The 24,751-nt window shown below is 33.9% G+C and overlaps 1 protein-coding gene across 5 annotated transcripts in view; it reads left to right on the forward strand.

Annotated features, from left to right (window-relative positions):
• LOC112127962 (discoidin domain-containing receptor 2-like) overlaps positions 1–24,751 on the forward strand; it is a 177,018-nt gene that overhangs the window by 64,876 nt on the left and 87,391 nt on the right. For 4 of the 5 annotated variants that reach the window (XM_024229601.1, XM_024229602.1, XM_024229598.1 and 1 more), the window contains exon 3: positions 23,552–23,699. In XM_024229601.1, coding sequence (XP_024085369.1) covers positions 23,552–23,699 — 148 coding nt within the window. Of the gene's footprint in view, positions 1–23,382; positions 23,427–23,551; positions 23,700–24,751 lie in introns of those variants that run through there. The other variant, XM_024229600.1, reaches the window with a different exon arrangement.

The raw sequence follows: 24,751 nt of genomic DNA on the forward strand, positions 1-24,751 counted from the left end.
TTTATACAAGTCTTCACTGCGGCCACTTTAAATATATGGAGGGGGGGGTGCAGCGCTGGCATTAGCGTTAGTTCTCTGATCGTGTAAAAAACACATATTTATAAAATATACTTCTAAGTAGGGTGATAAAATGATTTAAAAATAAAATTTAAAATAAATAAAACGGGCCAACAGTTCGGCATGACACAGACGTTGCACGGGTTTAGCCTAACCTATGTCCGAAGTCGCTATAATTCAAAAATGACTAAAAGGATATTAACGCCAAACGTACCATTTTTATAAAAAATTACATAAAGAAAGAAAATATTTTTGCCAGAAATTAACCTCGTTTTTTAAATAGAAATACCAGTCCGATATTAATTTTTGATGCAATTTTAAATGCACAACCTTACCTTGACAATTTCTTTAAAATGAAATATCAACCATGAAAATTTGTTTCCTTTGTTTCCTAACTATTAATAAAAATTATGTTAGAACTTGTACTAGAAATGTCACAAGTACCAGCCAAAAAATTAATTTATATCGATTTCCGCGAGAATCAGTATTTAAGTGTTTTATAACGCCTGAATCAGGTCAAATTCAAGTTTTAACTATTTTCTGACCTAGTTTGCTTACATAATATTTATTACAATTTGCAAAAAATCAGTATTTTTTTAATCTTTATAAATCATACCCAATAGAATATTCTGCGTCATAGAACATCTTTGTTTTTATCTTAACCAACAATGAAACTAATAGACAAAACATGATATATTTTAATCTCTAAAGAAGGATTTATGATCATTTAATTACGACTAAAATTAGATTTTGAAAAAAGCTTCAATTCTGTGAATTAAACGCTCTGCTACCAGCTTTTATCAGTCTCTCTCCGCTGGTTTCAGAGTGGAATCAGAGAGTAGAGAGATCGTGTGAAAATACGGTTTTCGATCACATTTATAAAATGCAGTATTAAGTAAAGATACAAATAAAAATTATTTTTAAAAATATATAAAACGAGCCAACAGTTCGGCATGACACAGGCGTTGTAAGGGTTTAGCCTACCCTATGTCCGAAGTCGTTCTCTGTCTGATTGAAACGTCTATAATTCCAAAATGATTAAAAGGATTTTAACGACAAACCTACCATTTGAAAGAAGAGAAACGCACCTTTTTACCGATCTATATACTACAAAAGTATATAAAATATCTCTATAATAAATTACATAAAACAAAAAAATTTTTTGCCTGAAACTAACCTCGTTTTTTAAATAGAAATACCAGTCCGATATTAATTTTTGATGCAATTTTAAAACGCACTTGACAATTTCTTTAAAATGAAACATCAATCCTAAAAAATTGTTCCCTAACTATTAATAAAAATAATGTTAGAACTTCTACAAGCATGTCAAAATTATGAGTCAAAAGAGTAATTTACTTCAATTTCCACGAAAGTCGGTATTGAACTGTTTTATAACCCTGGAATCTCGTAAATAACGTCAAATCCAAGTTTTGTCCTTTTGACCATTTTTTTACCTAATTTTCTTACAGAAAGTTTATTACAATTTGCGAAAAATCAATATTTTTTAATCTTTATACCCAATAAAATATTCCCCGTTATAGAACATGTATGTTTTTATCTTAACCAACAATGAAATTAATAGACAAAACATGATATATTTTAAGTTCTAAAGAACGATTTGTGATCATTTAATTGCGAATAAAATTAGATTTTGAAAAAAAGCTTCAATTCTGTGAATTAAACGCTCTACTACCAGTTTTTGTCAGTCTCTCTACGCTGGTTTCCTCCCAGCGGAGGTGGAATCAGAGAGTGAAAATACGGTTTGTGATCATGGTCCGATTGACCAAATAACTTCATTCAATTAATTAATCTTTATTTAAGGCTTTGGTGAAGTAAAAAACCAGTTTCACGAGCGGGATTCGAACCCACGTCCTTCGATTAAATAGGGCGCTGCTCAACCACTTGAGCTATCGTGACTTCGATCCAATTTTCATCCAATTTCATTTTTCGCCGAGAATCGAATCCTGATTACACGAATTTTGAAAAATGGCAAAAAGGAGGGAAAATTCGAAAAGTAGGTTGAGGTGGAAAGTTTGTGTCCGAGTGGATCGAAGTCACGATAGCTCAAGTGGTTCGAGCAGCGGCGTATTTAGCGGAAGGTCGTGGTTCGAATCGCGTTCATGACACTGTCTTTTTTTATCCCAACCAATACCTTACATAAAGATTAATTATTTTTGAGAGTTGTTGATTTACTGTATTATTGCATTTTATTCAACTTCACCTTCAAGATGAGCTGGGTGTGTTGCGTGAACCAGGTGTTTAGAGAGTAAAATTCTTTGTTGGTTTTTTTTAAACAATAAGTAATTTTGAAGATTTTGTTTGAAAATAGAAATATGTGCATTTAAACCGGAGATATACTGATTAATACATAATGGTATAAACGGTGAGTTAAAGTTTTACATTTTAGATATTTTTCTAAATCAGAAAGGTTTTTTTAAATTATATGCCCGGAAAAAGCATAACTCCATGGACATTCGAACATCTTAGCGAGCCTGTGAACCGTCTTTTTTGGACAATATTTTGGGATATTAGAGTCTCTTAGTTATTGAACTAGGTAGGACGCTGGAGTCTAAGGTAAAAGAGAACAGAACCGAATTTTAGATGTATACAAATGTATTAAGTTTTAGAAAGAAACTCAATCCAAAACCAGATCCTTATTTGCAACCAGATCATTATACCTATTGGACCTATCACATTCAGTAGTGAGACTTTACCAAAAAGATTCACACAGCTGTGTTACAAAAATTCCAAGACAGTAATAAATTGGCATATTTGATTACTCTTGGTATATACGGAATAAATGAAGACACCGAAAAATAACGGATATTTACACTGAAATCATAATGTGCCCAAAAAATAAATCACTCCTCCAAACACTTCTGATGGTCGAAAGAGTTTGTCAAAATAACCAACCCCACAAACTTGTCACCTTAACTTCTGTTTGAACTTTAATAACTAATAAGCCTAAAATTACTGGTTTCACAGGTTTGCCCAATTTTAATAAATTATTCGATTAATCAGCATTTCCAGTTTCAAAGTGGGGTAAAGTAAATTTAGAATAACACCCAATATTTAAGCAACTGTTGATGGCGGTTTCGTCAAATTTTCTATCTAGCTGTAAATAAATTATCAGCTCGTTTTCCGCAAAAGGGAGGATCGACGAGTCAGAAATGATCAATGTTGAACGAACTACTCTCAACAGTTAATTGTCTCTCGGTCAAACCGATCGCAATTTTATGACCTGATAAGTCCATTAAAATCATAATTGAAATTAATAATACAAGATTTGACGGATTACGTGTTATCGCGGTACAAATGTGAGAGCAAAAGAAACTTTTATATCAAATTATGATTTCATCTGTTTAAAGGTCAGGCTAAAAAGGAGTGGCTTAAAACACTTAAATTGTGCAATACTTCCTTGTACCTAACTCATATTTATTTTATTTTATAGATGTAATGAGAATTTATATTTGGGAAAACTTTATGTACGTTCATGGAAATGTCAACCATCCAACGCTTATTATAAAAGCTGTATTTTAACAGCGTTATCAGTAGTAAATATCGTTGTTCCATTTTGGGATCGAATTTTAGAACTGGGAAGTGAGAGAGATGGAAGAAAAAATTCGTTAAACTGCTGAGGTTTGAGGATAAGTGTACCATTAAATATCCATAATCAGACAGACCTAGAAAAAATTTGAAAATGTAATAATATTAAATAATAATATCAAACCACTGTAATTTTAAACAAATAAGAGATGGATTCAGATGACCCTCATTTGGATCCACCTTTTCTTTATTTAAATTTGTACAAATACATATTTCTACAAATTGACCGACGCTATTAACTGGGTGACTAGTATAAAGCAGAAACAAGATTGGTCCTGGGACGTTCCCTTGGGGAACAAAGTTAGGATTATTCGTCTTCGTACTTTACTCCGAAAAGTCCCTACAAGATTTGATAGAAGAAAACTTGTACCTACTGGTTTAGGATGACTTGTTTATTTAAGTTTATATGTTAAGCCTTTATGCCTGACTATCACGTCCAGATACTAGGCGGAACAATTTCGTTTACAAAACTATTTCAATTATATCAATAATTATTTAAACTTTATTGTTGTGATTTGTTCAAAAGAAAAATTGATGGTTCTTTTTTCCTATGATAGGCTTTCATCTTTTAATTAATAGTTTTTCGAATTCCATAAAAAATATGCACATAACAACAACATATTATTAAATGATAAAAAGTCCAAAACTATTGTTATAGGATCTTATTACAACCCAAAATCGCCCAAATTAGCCTAACTCCTTGCGCCCGACTGTTAAAACTTCGGTGTTACATTTAACCAAAATCTTTCCTGGAAACCTTACATTTCCCAAATTTCCCGACGCTGTAGAGGATCCCTAATTCAATTCCGCCGGTCCTGGCTCCTTTCACCACTCGTAAACTCCTTTTCGATTACGCCTGTGTTGCTTATGGTCGTCTTTCAGAAGAACAAGAAGAGCATCTGAAAACACTGATTATTAGAAGACTTTATTTTCGGCAGCCCCCGAATGACTAGTGTCTCACACCTGAATTCTGATCTATCTTGGCTTTATCCCTCCTTCCATAAAACCCATTTCCTAAGCTCTTAGCGTTATCAGTGCATAAATTCTCCTCCTCACTCACTATATTTTCAAGCTATTTCAGTTGAAATGCTCTATTCTCTCTCTTAACCCCTGTTCGTTTCCCAATGACCTATATCTTCCTCGTCATAAAACCTCCATATTTGAGAAGCCCTTCCTCTCTAAAGCTCTAAAAATCTCTGGAATTCACTTCCTTTGCCAATCCCCAAAGCCTCCCTTACCACTTTTAAATCCCTTCTGTGCAAACACCTCATCTCCCTCCAAACAGAAACATCATCGGTGACAATTTTTTTATTGCTCTTACTACATTAGAAAGCTTGTTATCTTCCTTTTCTCAGCTTTTAAGTTTACAGCTTGTGATATGTTCGCACAGGGAAGAGAATTGTTTATAATTACTACTTTCCCCTAAATTCTTATTTCCATTTTTTTTTTCATTTTGTGTAAGGTGATTTAGTTTACTTTATGTTAACGTAAACCTTCAATAATTCAAGTGCTAGATTTGTAACATTTTGGGACTTTATTGTTATTCTTAGGGCACATAGACCCAGAATAAAGTATTCTCTCTCTCCCACTCTTTCTCACTCTCTCTCACTCTCTCTCTCCCTTTCTCTACATCTCTACCTCTCCCTCTGACCCTCACTACATCTCTCCCCCTCTAACCCCCTCCCACTCCCCTCCCTTCTTCTCTATCCCCCTCTCACCATCCCCCACCCTCTTTCTCTCTCTCTCTCTCTCTCTCTCTCTCTCTCTCTCTCTCTCTCTCTCTCTCTCTCTCTCTCTCCCCTCTCAAAGAATTTTGAAATTGAATTAAAAATATTGGTCCATATAACGAACATTAATTTGGTGGTCCCTCCATCTCTATCCCCCTCTTACCCCCTCTCACACACTCTCTCTCTCTCTCTCTTCCCATCCCCTCTCACCCTCTCCAACACCCTCTCTTGTTTTCTCTCTTTCTCTCTCTCTCTCTCCCTCTTTCTTTCTCTCCTTCCCCTCACACAGTCCCCACTACCTCTCTCTCTTGTTTTCGCTCTCACACTTTCTCTCTCCATTCCCTCTCACCCTCCCCACCACCTCTCTCTCGCTACTTTTCTCTCTCTCTCTCTCTCTCTCTCTCTCTCGCTTCTTTTCTCTCTCTCTCTCTCTCTCCCTCCCTCTCTCTCTTTCTCTCGCTCTCTCTCTCTCTTCTTTCCCCTTACCCTTTCGCCCTTCGTCACACCCTCTCTCTCTCTCAAAGAATTTTGAAATTGAATTTACAACATTGGCCTATATGACGAAATTTAATTTGTTGGTTTACCTTCCCTATCGTAAAATATTTTATCCTTTTTTATTACTTATTATAATAAAAATATCTTAAATATTAAATTGTTAATTTTATTTTTGATGTCTGCGAGGTCAACGAAATATTTTTGTGTAACAAAAATTTCATGAAAATCGTGATTCAAAAATAGAACGTATCACTAATTACTTCATTTGTAATAATTTATGGACCTATTTCGAGCAAGTAACCTGTCAGGAAAGTGTTGTCAGTTCCAGAAATAAGCAAGTCTCGTTTCCATTTCGACTAATGAGAGAGGCATGTTATCGATTTTTATTACGATGATTAATTCCATGCGTTGGAAATTACTTTCACGTAGAAAACGGAATATTTCAATTAGTGGTTTATTTCAACCACCGATATTGGACAACGTTAGGTCTTGTCACAACCACAGCCTTTCTCGGAATACATGAAAACCCAAACTATACCGGCAAACAGTGATGAAGTACGATTCCAGCCATAACTGAGTTTGTCGTGTCTGATTACAACGGTCGTGGCTTAATATAGCAGGTTTACACAAGGAAGTTATGCATTAAATTCCGTGTAAAGTTTTTTAACCGTGTTATTGTTTAAAATTTATAGGCCAAGTCTGATTAAAGTAAAGTGACTAAGTTCAGGAGAAAACTCACGCGATAGTGAGAGAGTAAGCCTCGTAGATTAATTAAAAAAAGGGCTTTATTTTTTCAATCTTCTTCTTGTTTAATTAAATTCAAACGATACTGGTGTTAGCATAATGGTCGAGCGAATTTCTCTTTTGGTTCAATCCTCCCCCGAACGGAAAATTATCAAAATCAAAACCAGATTTCGCATTCACTACACGGCATCGCCGAAGAAGAGAAATTCGCCTTTGCGATTGGCCATAATTTATCACACGTGTTCAATTAGCTCCATTGTGAGATGTTATGTGAACCGAGGCGCGTTGTTTCCAGGCTAACAACCTTCTACGATTGGCTTGTATCCGGCGACGTGCCATCGCTTTGCATACAACATGATATATCTTGATTAATACAGACCTAGACTCCTCTACCACCCCCAGTTAATTAATACAAATCATTATTTTCCCATACGTGAGCCCTAAAGCCGGATTAGACAATATATTTTATGCAATTCCTGAATCCTCCACCCTCCCCGAACCGCGACGGTATATTGTAAGCAAGCCCGTAATTCACAAAGTATTAATTTTAATTAGTTTTACCAGATTATCTAAGGTTTAACTAGTGTTTCTACCACGAAGATCTATTTACATTCACCAAACGTACGCTGATTTTGCTGAACTTTGATTTTTTATATATTGAAGTATTCTACCGACAAAAAATCTAACCTCACCCATCTAGACCACTACCCTGAGCCCGTTTCCTACGATGTTTAAAGAGACTCAAAAGAAACGGACTTATTACTGACCCTCGAGGAACCCCAACGCTCACAGGGAAAAAACGAGACATTTCTCTTTCCGACATAATGTTATAGATGTTGTTGCAATGTTGTAGTGCAAATGGATGTGTAGTTCGATTTAAAAATACAAATGTGAAGAAGTTGGAACAGTCAAATTTTAAATCGGAAGAGTAGTGACATTAAAAACAAGTGGTAGAACAGCAGCGTATTTAGCCGAAGGTCGTGGGTTCGAATCCCGCTTGTTACACTCACTTTTTATCTCAACCAAACCTTACATAAAAAGATTATCATTTGAAAGAAGTATCTTGGTCAATTGACCTCTAAAACATAAATGGATTAATATTTAATAAGTAAAACAAGTATCATTTCACTGACAGCTCACCGTGGCCACTTCATAAGTCGCTGAGAATCCACGACATTTGAAATTGGCAAAAAGAGGGAAAATTTGTACGGTTGTAGGTTGAGATGGAGAATTGGTGTCCGAGAGGATCGAAGTCACGATAGCTAAAGAGGTAGAACAGCGGCGTATTTAGCCGAAGGTCGTGGGTTCGAATCCCGCTGGAGACACTCACTTTTTTATCTCAACCAAAAGCTTGCTTAAAAAGAATAAATAATTGAAAGAAGTATCTTGGTCAGTTGACCACTAAAACATAAATGGTTTGAAAACAACAAAATACGTCTTGTAAAGATTATGGGATTTTTTTTTCAAAATCAACTTCCTGTGGGATGATATAACTTCTGCTTGAAAAAAATATGTAAACATTCGCCGAGTTAAACAACATATTTCGTTTTTAGTCAGGAAAACTTGCACCTTTGTGTAGACTTGGGTCGAGAAAACTTTGAAAAATGGCTGTTAGCACGATTTCATTTTTAATAATTACTTGAATTATATCGAATAACATCTTTAGGATGCTATTTTTGGATTACAATTTTTAACTTTGTTTAACAGAGTTTTGATCTGAATCAAATCAACTAATGCCATTTTAATGCTCGTTTTGCTTTATATATATTTTATTAATACAATTGGGAAAATTATTCTTCAGAAATAACAAAGAGATTACCGATTCTAAATGTTATTGTGCGTGTTAAAAGGGAATCGATCTTTTGCTGAATAATTTATTATAATAGTTATACTGACGATATTTTTTGTCGAACAATTTGATAGCAATACAGACGCGCATGTTATAAATAATCTTCTGATAATAAACAAACCTGACAGATAGCGTAAAAAGGGGAGGAGTTTATTGATTATTTAATTCCTGGTGGATCAAAGAAATTTCGATGAGGTCTTTTAAAGGAGCAGTCTACCTTAAAGAATTCAATCTTTTTAAAAGCTCCGATATTTTATACGGCCGTTATATTACGGATAAATATATTTTTTAAATAAAGTACGGAGATTCTTAATCAACTCAGGAGAAGACAAATCAGGTATAATGCTGGATAAAATAGGATGGAGAAACGGTTCACCTGATACCCTATTATGTTTCTAGATCCTCGACGGGGAATGAATTGAAGCCACTTTCACTTGCAAGCTACCCCCTTACGTCCTGGAGGGGTGCATTTTCCATTTTCAATGTCACTTTTTTCTTGCTCTTTATGAATATTTTATTTTCATTTTTTACGTTGATAAACGAATAAGCCAGGTAGGTATTTTTTTCCCCAACTGGCGCGTATCTTCTTCATTGAAAAAGCACAGTTTTGACATTAATTCATACCCTGAACTTCTCGGTATTAAACATTAAGATAATTAAAAATGTATTATTTCTTCTAAAAACCTACAACTATGTGAAATATAAACAAGATGACAATTTTTCTTTCGATTCACTAATTTCGTGGTCCGCTTGACCAATTAAAACATTACAATTAATTAAGGTTTTTAGTTGAGATGAAAAAAAGTTAATGGCACGAGCGGTATTCGAACCCACGATCTCGGCTAGATACGCCACTGCTCTACCACTTGAGCTATCGTGACCTCGATCCACTCTGACAATAACTTCCCATCTCCGCCCCACCTTTTGAATTTTCCCTCCTTTTTGTCATTTTTCAAATGTCGTGTAATCTATTTGATATAGATATATGATATATCTATATTGGCCACGGAGAGCTTTAGTGCTTGAAAAATGGCAAAAAGGAGAGAAAATTCAAAAGGTGGGGTTGAGATGGGAAGTTATTGTCAGAGTGGATCGAGGGCAAGATAGCTCAAGTGGTAGAGTAGTGGCGTATCTAGCCGAAGATCGTGGGTTCGAATCCCGCTCGTGCCATTAACATTTTTTCATCTCAACATGAAACTTAATTAATTGTAATTTTTCTTCCGGTTTTGGTTAAGTCGTTAAAAGGAGGATCATGTCAGATAATCATTTTAAGCAATCCAGTAGATTTAGTGATCTATTGATCAAATTACGTCTTTCAATGAATCAATCTTTTTATGTAAGGTTTTGGTTGAAATGAAAAAGTTATTGTCACGAGCGGGATTCGAACCCACGACCTTCAGCTAAATACTCCGCTGCTCTAACCACTTGAGCTATCGTGATTTCGATCTTCTCGGATGCCAACTCCCCTTCTCAACCCCAACATTGAATTTTCCCTCTTTTTTGCCATTTTCAAATGTCGTGTAATATAAAGTTGGTGTCCGAGTGGATCATCATCATCACGATGGCTCAAGTGGTTCAAGCAGCGGCGTATTGAGTCGAAGGTCGTGAGTCCGAATCCTGCTCGTGACACTCACTTTTTTATTTCAACTAAAAACCTTAATTAATTGAAAGATATTAATTGGTCATGCGGACAATGAAAACTAATGAATTTAATAAGTTATTAAACATGTTTCTCAAATAATAACAAAATTCCTTCTTCAAACTAGTCTGGTTCTTAACATGGTAAATAGAAACTTAACTATAAAAAATATAAATAATAAAACATCTACACATAGCAGGTTCTTGTATATATCACTGCCACCACGGATTTAACTCTTTCTCTTATTAATACTACTATTTCATCTCAGTAAATACATAAATAATATATATACTCAATTAATTGTACACAATTGTTTTTCGAAATGAAAAATTTGTGTCACAGGCGGGATTCGAACCCACGACTTTCGGCTCAATACGCCAATAATTTAGTATTAATCTAGAATCACACCTGTGAATCGTACACAGTCCCGCTAATCTAGTATAATCGTTAATAAAAAGTGTTTCTATATGAAGCCGCGATTTGCTTATAATTAGTATAAAATCGGGTAGTCGAAATGAGAAGTTTGTGGCATGGGCGATCGAAGTCACGGTAGCTTAAGTGGTAGAGCAGCGGCGTATTGAGCCGAAAGTCGTGGGTTCGAATCCCNTTTTTTTTTTTGCGTTATGAACTATGCATATTAGCCATGTGACAACGTATATGTGTGTTCAAATTTGGGGGGTTATTGGGAAAAAAGGGCCAGGGGCAACGGTGGGAATCGAACCCACGACCGCGGCGGGAATCGAACCCACGACCGCGGCGTGAGAGTCTCTCATGCTAACCACTCGGCTACCGCGGTCCCCTAATTGTGTACAATTAATTGAGTATTTATATGTTTAATCGAAGCTGATAAAATTTAACATAAATAATATATGTTTATATTTTGTTCTCATTATTTAAAATCTAATGTAAATTGTTCTGATTTCTTGGTGGAGAGGACTTATCTTGTTCCAAAATTGGTCTGTAAATAGCACTTAGATCATTGAGGTCTGTTTCTAAATTACAAGACCCGTTATCTTGATGAATATACATCATTTCGTTTAATACCCTTCGACCGATGTTATGCTCAGTAATCATAATCTTAACATTCCATAAATCAAAGTCATGATTTATTGCTGGTTTTGTGTACATTTTATTCAATAATATTCAACATTAGAGTTTTTTAGTTGTGATTCTTTACATTTCACTTTTGGGTAAATGTTTTTGCCAACCTTGTTTTTAAATTAATTAATCTTTAATTAATTTTTGGTTGAGATAAAAAAGTCAGTGTTACGAACGGGATTCGAACCCACGATCTTCGGCTAAACCGCTTGAGCTATCGAGACTTCGATCCACTCCGACACTAAGTTTCGTGGGTTCGAATCCCGCATGTGACACTGACTTTTTTATCTCAACCAAAACATTAATTAAAGATTAATTAATCGAAAAGGATTTATTTGGTCAAGCGGACCACGATACCTAATAAACATGTTTTTAAATTTAAACACTGCTTTTGTATTTTTTATTTTCGTTTCTAATAGTTGTTTTAATTGTTTGATGTATCTGATATATATTTTATGGGTTGGTAAAATTGTTATCCCTCTGGTGGAGGTTGTTTTTTGGTTATACTCTTTCTGCTAATCATTAACCAGTTTACTAAGGATTTTGGATATCCATTATCGATCAACATAGATTGCACCTTGTTTTTAGTTTCCTTATGGAAGCCACCACAACCCTAATCCGAAGTTACTTCAGTTTACATGTGTTTTTTTCTCCTTTTATAAAAAAACATAAGTATTTTCTCATTGCGAGTAATGTTCCTCGTAACATCTCCCCTGGGATAAATGCAAATGTGTTGATCTGTTGTCTCCACATCCAGTAAGGCTGGAGCGTCGGACGCGGACTTAAGGCATTTTTATGTTTATACAAGGCGTCGTTCTTTCTCGTTAAAAGGGCCCGGCATATAAATAAGGATTAACCCGGGCCTCTTCTTATTCCCAAGTGTAACTTTCTTCTTTCCTGAAGAAGGGGGACGGGGCGAGAAAGTTGTAAGGTGAGGGGGCGTCCAAAGTTCCACCCTCTCTCTCGCTCCTTCTATCTTTTTTTTCATCCCCCCTTAAAACCAGAAAAGACGACCGTCCAAGTGATCAATAATGGATTGCTTTAATTTTAATTTAACCTGTATATTAATTTCGGAGCACAGTATGTATAAATTTTATTAAATTTTGAGCCATGTTAAAAATTACTGAAAATTTTCATTCATACGAATAGTAGTAAAGACACCTATGCTCTAAAAATTAAAACATAATTGTGAAATCTTGACCGTCTTATATCTCAATAATGCATAATATTATAAAATATTTTGAAGGAAAAGTTACTAATAAATTTATGAATATAAAAACTTGGACGTATTTTACACTTGCTTGAACCCATAAGGTGATCAATTTACCATAAAATATGATTGTAAAGATGTAGTGAACAAGGTACAAGTGGGCAAGGAGTTTCTGAATTCAAAAGTAGTTCTGCCAAGCTTTCAACTTTCTTTATATAAAGGCGTCAACCGTCATAAGGATTATGTACGCCTTAAAAGTCTGGCATGATGTCACTCTTATGGCTAGATTCTAAGTTAAATTTTTGAAAATATATTAGATTTATTTAGAAATCTTATCAGCCTGTCAATAGTTATGGTGTTATCTCCGAGAATTTCTGAGAGTTAACGTGGCATTACAAATTTTCTTATCGTTCTCATAAGCTCTGCAGTTTCTATCTTCCTTGGCCATGAGATAGCCATGTGTGAGTCTCGTTAGTCCTATTCTTAAACGAGTTAGAACGGACTCTTTATGTCTTGAGGATCGAAAAGAAGATCACCAAGATTTGACTTGTGGTTTAACTTCTCTCATTTTAGCATTTCTATTTCCATACCAAAATCCTTGCCTCGCTAGCCATATTATTTTTTTCAAGTGGGACATGAAATCCTCATGGGGAATAAAGCCTGACCTTTTGCCATATTCTATCGCTGCTTAATTCCCAACTATTCCGCTTGCTCAGGTACCCAAAGGAAGAGAGCCGTTAAATTCCGGCCCTGCAGAATGTGCAGGGCATTTAAAATTTTCTGCACAAGTGGTTGGAGGGAAAGGATGTTTTTCAAATTCAACAGAGCGGACTGAGAGTCAGAGCAGATCAGAGTTTGAGCAATCTTAAAAATCTCGAGGTAGCCATTTCCTTAATGCACTCATCCAAAGCATAGAGCTCAACGGTATAGTTGCAGGCATGGGGGAAAAAAGGTACATATACTAGCGGTCTTCAAAGACAAACGCTGTGCCAGTGCCAGCTTGATACTTTGATTCGTCTGTATATATAAATGTTGTTTTGTCAAGCGAAGCCTTAATTTTTAGAAACTTTTTTTGATTTACATAAGGAGCGGTATTTTCCTTGGGAAGTTTCGTTAGGCTAAGATTGTACGTTAGGCTAAGTCCTGGTATCATCCAAGATGGCTTGGGAGGGACCTTCGTTTTGTACTCATCATTTTATATATTTGTCTATATGCTCTAAGTAAAAATAATAATTTATAAATAGCATCTTACTTTACTATGTTTTTAATCCACCCTTTTTTGTCACACATAAAAGCATTAATTTTATGATAAGGCACAAGTGTTACTGACCAACACCAATCTTCTTTTTCAACAAAACACCTAAGGATAAGGTTAATAGTAATAAAATTATGTTAATAAGTAAAACTTGATTATTCAGAAATCGTTAGATGCGGTCTGGTGTGATGTAGGTTTTAGGAAAACATTTTCTTTATCGTGCCAACGTTTCGATCTTTATTGAGATCATCTTCAGGGCCTGGAATTTACAGACATAGTTTTAGTTTCACAAATACATGTAGGATGTTAAAAAAATTATGAATTTATACAATGCTAGAACTTTTAGATTAAAAAAATGAATTTATTCAATGCTAGAAAATTTTAGATTTAAAAAAATGTCTAGCATTGCATAAATTCATTTTTTATCTAAAATTTGTAGTATTGTATAAATTCACAATATTTTTTTTTCTTATTCACGTTATCGTGACAACGTTTCGATCTTTATTGAGATCATCTTCCGGGCCTGGGATTTACAAACATTGTTTGAATTTTATAAATACATGTATTTATGAATTTATATAATGCTAGAAATTTTAGACTAAAAAATGAATTTATACACTTCTAGAAAATTTAAGATTTAAAAAATTTTCTAGCATTGTACAAATTCTTTTTTTTTAATCTAAAATTTCTAGCATTGTATAAATTCATAAATACATTTATTTGTAAAATTCAAACAATGTTTGTAAATCCCAGGCCCTGAAGATCATCTCAATAAATATCGAAACGTTGTCACGATAAAGAAAATGTTTTTCTGATACCTACATCACACCAGACCGCATCTCACGATTTCTGAATAATCATCGATTAACGGTCACCAATCACCACACATTAAAACTTGATTTGTAAGTAATGAGAACTTACTTTTTATTTTTTGTCTTTATAAATATCACAGTTGTTAGGCAAGACGTCGTATTTTGACTCCATACAGATAAGGCTATTTTTCTTTGCCTTATATATTACATCACAATACAGTGTAGAGGATGTCATCACATTTCAAATTCAGAACTTTTATAATTGTACATAAATTAATTTTGTCGATATTTATTATATTAATATTCTTATAATATTATTATATTAATATTCTTTCTCTAATTACATATTAATAGTTAATCCCTTCGATTTATTTTATTATTATAATGCCTGTAAAACTCCAGCTTAAATTCGGTACTTATGGAGATAAACAATTTTTCTTTTATCGATCTCCAGACGGGTTTCATTAAAAAATAATTATAAAACATAATTGGCTAACGTATCTAAACATCTCAAGTGAAACGATCTGTTACAAATTTATGCTTTAAGAGAGAAAAAATATTAACAACTTCTTGCCAGCGATCCTCCGGCCATGCGAGAAGAAAACTGATTAAATAATAATAAAACCTCTCGGTAAAAGAGAAAAGCCGTCCTGGAATAAAGAGGAAGAATGGGTTGAACACTGGTTTCCGCTTAGTCGGTAGAAAACAGAAAAAGCCGGCACAACGGCGGAAAAGAGGAAAAAGCGCTTTGCGCACCAGACTCATTACGTCTCCATTTAACTCTGGTCCGGGACGTTCTTCAAAGGTACAATGAAATCGAACGACCACCTGGAAAACAAACTCCACTCCCATCTAGTAAATACAGACTTCTGCAAATAACGTATATAATTCATAAATCTAAACCGTAAAACTATAAAAGGCATTAACAAAAATCAATATGATACAATGAGAATCTAAAAAATCATAGATAAATTAGATTCAAACATTAGTCCTTGGATCTCTTTTTATCTTTTGCATTTGTCACTCTTCGAGACGAAAATTAGCATAATAGATCTGACTGACTCGCAGTTCTACTTACATCATATCTACCTATATCTCAACTTATAACAACAAAGTATGTCCAGGCTCTCCCCTCCATGGTTGAGGCTGGAAAGCAAGGACGGATAGTTCAGACTAGGCTTGGGGTTGGAAGGAAAATTAAAATAAAAAAATTCCAGCTAAAAACCAAAGCCAAATCAGATTTGTAACCAGTTTAATTTTTATCGATATAAATCATTTCTGTTGTTTGGCCCATTATTATTTACGATCCACCTTCCTCTGGCGTCCACCGACTCATGTTTTCAATTCGTAACTGTTCGGTCTTTTTCCTCTTTGAAAATATTTGCTTCTTGCTCCTTACACGTGGGTAGAGCAGATGAATAGCTATGATGGTTGCACTAGCTGGTCAATGCTGTATTGGTCATGGCGCTCGCAAATGGCAGCTCCTGCTACTTGTCCGCTTGAACGGATATGTGACCTTAAAAATTGTTGTCGGATGTAACCCCCAAGTATCGCACCACCTTCTAAAACTAGTTTCTCCATCAGGACGGTAGAATGTGAATGATCTTAGTTTTTTAAACTTCAATTGGAGCCTGAGCTTTTTTTATAATTGGGCTCCGGTAACAGCTACATTTTCTGTATATCCCGTCTGGCATATGCTTGGTGAGGACCTGGTATAACATGTTTTACAAATTGAGCCCACGAATCGAGCCCTGAGCGATGCCATCAAAGGTGTCTTACTGCCATTGTATCGTTATGTATAAGGTTTTTATTTGAGATAAAAAGTGAGTGTCACGAGCTGGATTCGAACACACGACCTTCGGCTAGATACGCCGCTACTCTACCATTTGAGCTAGCGTGACCTCGATCCACTCGACATCCACTCCAGCCGAAGATCTTGGGTTCGAATCCCGCTCGTGACACTCACTTTTTATCTCAACTAAAAACCTTAATTAATTGAATGATATTAATTGGTCAAGCGGGCCACGAAAAATAGCGAAGTTATGTATAGGATTTCTCAGATTTTCTTGTGTTAGGCGGGAAAGATAAATGCAGTCGCTATCGCATTGAGAATGTCATTCTACTATACCGAGAAATAACGAATAATAAGTTAAAATTGTTGATTTATAGCAAAATAGAATTCAATTTCAGAATAAGAATGAGCTAGTAGGGACATGTCTTTTTCGTAAATCACGGTGAAAATAAGTTTTTATCATATAAAACTAAGTTTTGATTTTCAAAGTAACTTTTAATACAAATATAGACTCAAAGCAATAAAAAAATAAAAGCAATAAACAAATCTAAACTTATTTTGTTCGCTAAAAATGTGATTAGTTAATGACTACTGCTGCTTAAAAATGTCTTATATTTTTTTATTAAAAGAGGCGAAACTTTTGGAATGCAGATTAAGTCTACGTCTTAAGAAGAAAAGTTGCCCCTTTCGAATAAAAAGGAACAAAGTGGGTTGAAATATTCCGACTGATGAAACTTTAAACTTATAGCACTCGATCCGCGCAAAAAAGAAACGAATTCTATTCTCGCCCTTTCGGCTATCGGAAAACAGAAGAATCCGAGTATCCCCGAAGTAACCGCAATGAAACGCATTCAACCGGAAATAATTTGGAAAATTTCTACTTTTCTCGCCGAACAGGTTGGAAGGGGAGTCTCCAAAGGAGAAAGTATAACTTAGGTGTGCTAGTCGTCTCAACTCGAACAAGTTTGCAAACAATTCCGCGGTTCCTCTTAGAGCGGGGCGGGCTTTGGTCCGTTGGGCAAAATATACTTAAAAATACTTACAAGACCTCGAAGTTTACAAAATAAAAGTAAGCTTTTAAAAAGAGAAGGGAATTTTGACAAATGTTCTATGTAAAATTTCTAAAGAAAAATAAAAGAAAACAAATGCAATAATGATGATTATACTATTATTTTAATATTATAATTAGTACTTAATAATTACGACAATATTACCCTAAGTTTGCTACAGCACGGATCATAAAAAAAGCCATTTTGTAAGTATGTTGGATATGAATTCAAAACAACTGATATTCGACCCCAGGTCTAAAATTATCGATGTAGCCAAGACGACCAAATTAAATATTTAATTGTATATTGATGTGCCATTAAAGACAGCTTTGTTTTAATGAATAAACGGAATAGTAAAACTAATGTGGGTTCGCACCCTACTCGTAGACCACCTACTCTTACGGCCAGGCTTCATCTCGCACAAGAACATGTGAATTGGACTTTGAAGATTGGGGACGAATTCTCTTTACAGATATGATGAAAGTTGGCCTAAAACTCTTCAGAATGAATTCATATGGAAACCCTCAGGAGAAATGTTCTGGGGTGGCATTTCCATGGTTGTGCGAGGAAGATCTCTTATTTCACAGAAGTGCTTATAAGATATAATAGAATAACATTGTCGGTTGCCCATGTCAGTCATTCGTGCTAATGCAGGATAATGCCAAGCTATATAGAGCAAGTATTGTGGATGGCTACCTGAATAGTGTTCGTTTTGAGTGCTTGGTGTGGCCAGCTTCAAATTTAAACTCATTTGGTACCAACTTAAGCAAGGAGTACAAAACGAAACCTAGGTCAAACCCCCCCCCCCCGAGTTGGAAACGGATGTTCTTGATGAATGGGAAAGAAACCCTCAGGATTTTATCAAAAATCTTTTCCGCGGATTGCAAAAGCCGTTTAACTGACATGATTCGTGCCAGAGTTGGAAATACTTGGTATTACAAGGAACCAAAAAGTATTTATACATTGGCTGTTAATGGATGACTATTTAGAGATCCTGAGATTCGGTAGGTTTAGGAAAACATTTTTCTTTATCGTGTCATCGTTTCGAGCTTTTTTAAGATCATCTTCAGGGCCTGGGATTTATCAGCATTGTTCAATTTTATCGTTTAATTTATTCACTCAAAGAGTGTTTTCTGTGTCATAGTTGTGTTGTCCTATTGAGAGTGTTAATGAGATATTAATCTTTTTTGTTTATGTGTGTTTGATTGTAAAAACGTGAGGAGGAAAATAGGGGTAGAAATTCATTTTTCTATGAAGAGTCTCCTTCTTTGAAGTACTCCTGGCATTATATAAAAAATGTTTTTCCAAATCTACACCACAACAGACCGCAACTGGCGATCTCCAAACAGGAATTTTTTTTTGTTTTGGAACTTTTTGATATGACGTAGGTTTAGGAAATCACTTCCTTTATTGTGTCAACGTTTCGAGCTTTTTTCGAGATCATCTTCAGGGCCTGGGATTTATAAGCATCGTTTAATTTTCTATTCAATCAAAGTGTGTTTTCTGTGTAGATTTGTCATTGTTGTGTTGTCGTGTTGAGAGTGTTAGTGAGATACTAATCTTTTTTGTTTATGTTTGTTTGATTGTAAAAAAGTGAGGAGTAAAATAGGGGTAGAAATTCATTTTTCTACGAAGAGTCTACTTCTTTGAGATCCTACTTGCACGATAAAGAAAATCTTTTTTTAAATCTACATCACAACAGACCGCATCTCACGATATATATAAACAGCATTTTTATTTGTTTTTGGAACTTTTTCTGTCAACGTTTCGAGCTTTTTTCGAGATCATCTTCAGCGCCTTGGATTTATAAGCATCGTTTAATTTTGTATTCAATCAAATTGTGTTTCTGTGTAGATTTGTCATTGTTGTGTTTTCGTGTTGAGAGTGATATGATGTAGGTTTAGAAAAACTCTTTCTTTATCGTGTCAACGTTTCCAGCTTTTTTGACATCATCTTCAGAGCCTGGGATTTATAAGCATCGTTAAATTTTGTATTCACTCAAAGTGGGTTTTCGTGTAGATTTAACATTGTTGTGTTATCGTTTTGAGAGTGTTAGTAAGATATTAATGTTTTTTGTCTATGTATGTTTGATTTTAAATGAGTGGGGAGGAAAATAGGGGTAGAAATTCATTTTGCTATGAAGAGTCTGCTTCTTTGAGGTCCTCCTGGCAACTCACGATTTCCAAACAGCAATTTTTATTTGTTTTGGAACTTTCTGTTTTTTTATTCTTTACACAATAATTTATTTTAGAACTAGTTCATAAACATTTGCATTTTAAATGTCTTATTTCTACATCCAAACCTTTTTTTGATACGCAAAATATGAATAAACGTAATTACATTCAAATTTAAGGGCGGTGCGTTAATGTTTCATCAGTCTATTTCATAAAATTACAGAATGTGTTATTATACAGATGAGAATAAATATTTTTTTAGCGAAAAGTATCACCAGCGGTAAAACAATTGCTATCCAATCAAAACAACAGAAATTTATCATTTATCTGGTCAAATCGGATAATATTTATCCGAAAAAGCAAGCTCGGGGTTCAATTGTTTGAAAATGTTGACGAACGAAAAAGAACCATTTTTCAACATTACCATAGAAAGGTAAGAAACGTGTAGGATTACATTTTACAAAGCATAACAGTCTTAATTAACCGGAAAATCCATTCAAGCCTGTTAACCGATAACACCTCTTAACATCTAATGATGCCCGTGTTAATTGCAAAAGAAAGAGCAATTTTCGCTCACGAGCCGTATTTCCATTACGAACACGAAACAATTTAATAAAATTGAATTTGTGTCTTGAATACAACAAATTAAAGACAGTCCATTCGCTTCCGCGCTCTTTCGTTGTTTCGTCTAAAAGAGAAAAGTGCTTATCTAAATTACATTGAGAAAGTCATTTAATGGGCCTGAGTTGACATTTTTAATTAAAACAACTCCAAGTCGAGAGAGCTTTAGAAGGGAAAATTCAAAAGGTTTAAAATATGTGTAACTAGAAAGATCAGGAGTGAAAATTTCGACTAGTCATACCGTCTTAATATCCCAATAGTTTGGTAACTTTTCAAAATCTAAATGGGTTTTGAGACAATTTGAAAAATGAAGTAAAAGTAAAAGCTCCTATACTTACTCAAAACTAAGTAATGATGTTTTAAACACAATACTACTTTATAATATAGCTTTTTTACGTCAAATTAACCAATTTTTGTTTGAAATCAACCTATTTTTACACTAAATAATCTTTTCTGATTGAAAATTAACCTTTTTCACGTCAAATTAACCATTTTTAACTTTCAATTAATAATTTATAACCTCAAATTACTCCTCTTTAATTTCTCATGAATCCTTTCTTCAAAGCATTAAAAAATTAGTAAATAGTATGAAATATAAGAACGTAAAAGAAAATTTTTGTATAATTGAGAGGTTTGTTTTCGTATGGCATAATCAGGCTCCAAGATGATGACATAAAATTTAACTACAATTGAAATTAAAGTTTACATAAAAAATGAAAATATAAAATATAAATGATTTATAATAAAGAACGATTATTCTTTAACTTTCGTTTATTTCAGTACAAATACTACTTACTAGTTATAAAAAATATATATAAAAATAAAAGATTCTCGTTTTACATTAATTAAGGTTTTTAGTTGAGTAAAAAATTCAGTGTCACGAGCGGGATTCGAACCCACGACCTTCGGCTTGATACGCCGCTGCTCTGCCACTTGAGCTATCGTGACCTCGATCCACTTTGACACTAACTTCCCATCTCAACCCCACCTTTTCTATTTTCCCTCCTTTTTCGGCGTATCTAGCCGAAGATCGTGGGTTCGAATCCCGCTGTGACACTGACTTTTTTATCTCAACCAAAAACATTAATTAATTGAAAGATATTAATTGGTCAAGCTGACCACGAAATTAGTGAATTCTTGTTTTCATTTGACTATTTGTATCTTGGGTGTTATTTATTGGGACGAATTCATTTATTAGCGTGAATGGCATATTTTATCCCTAATTCTCCGTCGGAATATCGAGTACTATGGGGTAGGGTGAATGTTATTCATTAGTGTAAATGGCAGGGCTTTTCCTAAATTACCACGAGAAATATCGAGTACTATGAGGTAGTGACCCTGTGAATGTTATGTATTAGCGAGAATGGCAGAGTTTATGGTCTACCTCGAGAAATATCGAATAATCTGGGGCACTGTGATTGATTGTCGTTTATACTTACTATATTTATATACGTTAATACTTTGTAATGTTAAATTACACCTTTTTCTTTTCTCATTAACCATTTATTAAAAGAAGTTGAAAACAATAGTAAATGGTATAACATATAAGAATGTGAAAGAATTTTTTTGTAAAAGTGAGAGGTTTGTCTGACTATGATATAATCAGGCACCAAGAAAATGACATAAAATTTAACTACTATTAAAATTAAAGCTTACTGAAACAATAAAATATAAATGATTCATAATATTCTTTAACTTTTCTTGATTTCAGTAGAAAAAATTGGATTTAATTAAGAATAATTTAATTATAATTAAGAATAAAACTATACCTATATAAAAAATATATGTAAAAATAAAATATTCTCGTTTTCATTTGATTATTTTTGTCATGTGTGTGGTTTATTGGGACGAATTCATTTATTAGCGTGAATGGCACATTTTAACCCAAATTCCCCGTAGGAATATCGAGTACTAGGAGATAGCGTGAAAACCCGTTGAATCTTATTTATTAGAATTAATTAAGGCTTTTAGTTGAGATAAAAAAGTCAATGGCACGAGCGGGATTCGAAGTTCGAAGTGGGGTTGAGATGGGAAGTTAGTGTCCGAGTGGATCGAGGTCACGATAGCTCAAGTGGTAGAGCAGCGGCGTATCTAGCCGAAGATCGTGGATTCGAATCCCGCTCGTGCCATTGACTTTTTTATCTCAACTAAAAACCTTAATTAATTGTAATATATTAATTAGTCAAGCGGACCACGAAATTAGTGAATTTATTTATTAGCGTGAATGGCAGGGTTTATCGCCACCTACCACGAGGAATATCGAGTAATTTAGGGCAGAGTGATTGCTAACCAGACAACTGTTTTATTTATTTATGTTTTTGTGCATGTTTTTGTTATTCATGTTATTTTGTCTACACTTGACAAAGCCCTGATGTACACGCAAGCTACCAGTAGGACAGAATAAAAAAAGGCTTATTTTATAATTTAAAATTTTTTTAAAAGTTAATTTGAAGTAAAATAACTGCGAATTCGTAATTAAAATAGTTACTATGAAATATTGACATTAGAGAGAATTAAATTGTCGAAAAAATTAAATATAAAAATGTAATACTCTTCTTTCATTTCACCATTTTTGTAATATAGAAAATAATTGAGCTCGTATAAGACCATATGAAAATTATTAAATTACTAGAATAATTATTGGTTTTAAAAATTAATTTTAAGTATTTTTCATTTTTATACTAATTTTCATATGGTCGTCTAAGAACCATCCATGTCACTGTTTGTATGCAAATTTCTCTCAAAATTTCAAGTTAATCGACCGGCTAATTTTATTATTTCGTGAGCAGAAACATACGCAGGATGAATTTTTTATATAATATATTATTATTACGGCAACTTGTCTTGCGCCAAAATTAAATCTTTTATATTGCCAAGTCAATTAAAAGTTATTAAAAAATTGGATTCAGACCAAATTTGTCACTTTTATCTGAAAAATTTAATCCTCTTCAAATTAAATAAAACTTGAAAATAATAACGATGATATTTATAAAGTTGGTTACGTGAATATATAAATTTTATATGCGTTTCATGAAAAAAAATCGGCCTAGGGAGAAAATGGTGTTAATTTAAATCAAGGGTCTAGCATAAAACAAATTATTACACGAGATCGATGATTGGACTACGGGTAGTAGGAAATACCGATAACTGAAGATATTTTATCACAAATTAATCACTTCTTGGTTCTTGTTCGGAATCCGGGTTATTGGGGAGAAGGGTTGTCCCTGGCATAGCTCGTCGTGGCTTCCCTGTTATTATCGTTTTATCCTGGAAAATATCAACATAACCCGATATGGCGGTATTACCCTCGCAAATACCTAAGCCATTGCAAAAAGTTTTATTATGTCACCTGTTTGAATTTTCCCTTTAATAAAAATATCAAAATAGGTAGCCACTTTCTTTCACACTTTCTTTTTGTTTTAGATCCTAAGTGGAAACAGCGATACGGCGACAGTCGTCAGTCATAGGATAATGCCTCCTGTTTTTGCTAGTCAGATTAGGGTCCTCCCTTACAGCGTACATCGTCGGACGGTCTGTCTCCGAATTGAACTTCTTGGCTGCATTTCACCAGGTAATTACACATATTATTTGTTATTTACTTTTCATGTAAATATTGTGAACAAAAAAAACAATATAATAAACAAAGCAAAAAGTCAGGACCTTCGAAAATTGTAAAACATATACAAAGTGTTAAACTACTCGCATTACAAATTTTTCCAGTATATTCTACATTCAAAATGAAATCAAAAAGTCCCAATTAACATGGTCCGAATCTCAACAGTTTCGGAGTTTTTACCCTTGACAGATTTTTTAATATATCACCTTGCTTCAAATATACAATGTTAATGTCAAAACTAAAAGGTTTTGGATAAATCCGTTGAAAACGTTAAATTTGTTAAATTTCCAATGAGATGCGATCAATACTAAACTTGTACTAAACTTTTTCAATTATTTTTTAAAAGATGAAAAAATTGATGATGAAAGGCAAAAACCGTGTTTGACGGATGGCCAGGTGGAAAAATTAAAATATAAAAACCTAGCGAAATTTTGAATGAATTTAATAAACGTTTTTTAATTTAGGTTCGAAAACAAAATTGGGGAAATAAGCGTTTTAGTACCCAAAACGTTGAAAAATATTGTTTTTTAAGTTGAAAAAAATACTATGGTGAGTCTAAACTATTATTTCCAAACTTATAGACTTGCAAATTTTATATATTAATTTTATATAAAACGTACTCCATTGCATATCCTTTTTAGTGATGTGATTGCTTTTTCAATTACTTTTTCAAAGATGAAAAAATTGATGATGAAGGGCAAAAACCGTGGTTGACGGATTGGTCAGTTGGAAAAATTAAAAAATAAAAACCTAGCTAAATTTTGAATGAATTTAATAAACGTTTTTTAATTTAGGTTCGAAAACAAAATTGGGGAAATAAGCGTTTTAGTACCCAAAACGTTGAAAAATATTGTTTTTTAAGTTGAAAAAAATACTATGGTGAGTCTAAACTATTATTTCCAAACTTATAGACTTGCAAATTTTATATATTAATTTTATATAAAACGTACTCCATTGCATATCCTTTTTAGTGATGTGATTGCTTTTTCAATTACTTTTCAAAGATG

The sequence above is a fragment of the Cimex lectularius genome, unplaced genomic scaffold, assembly GCF_000648675.2.
Source record: "Cimex lectularius strain Harlan isolate CLEC.00 unplaced genomic scaffold, Clec_2.1 scaffold356, whole genome shotgun sequence".
NCBI lineage: Eukaryota > Metazoa > Arthropoda > Insecta > Hemiptera > Cimicidae > Cimex > Cimex lectularius.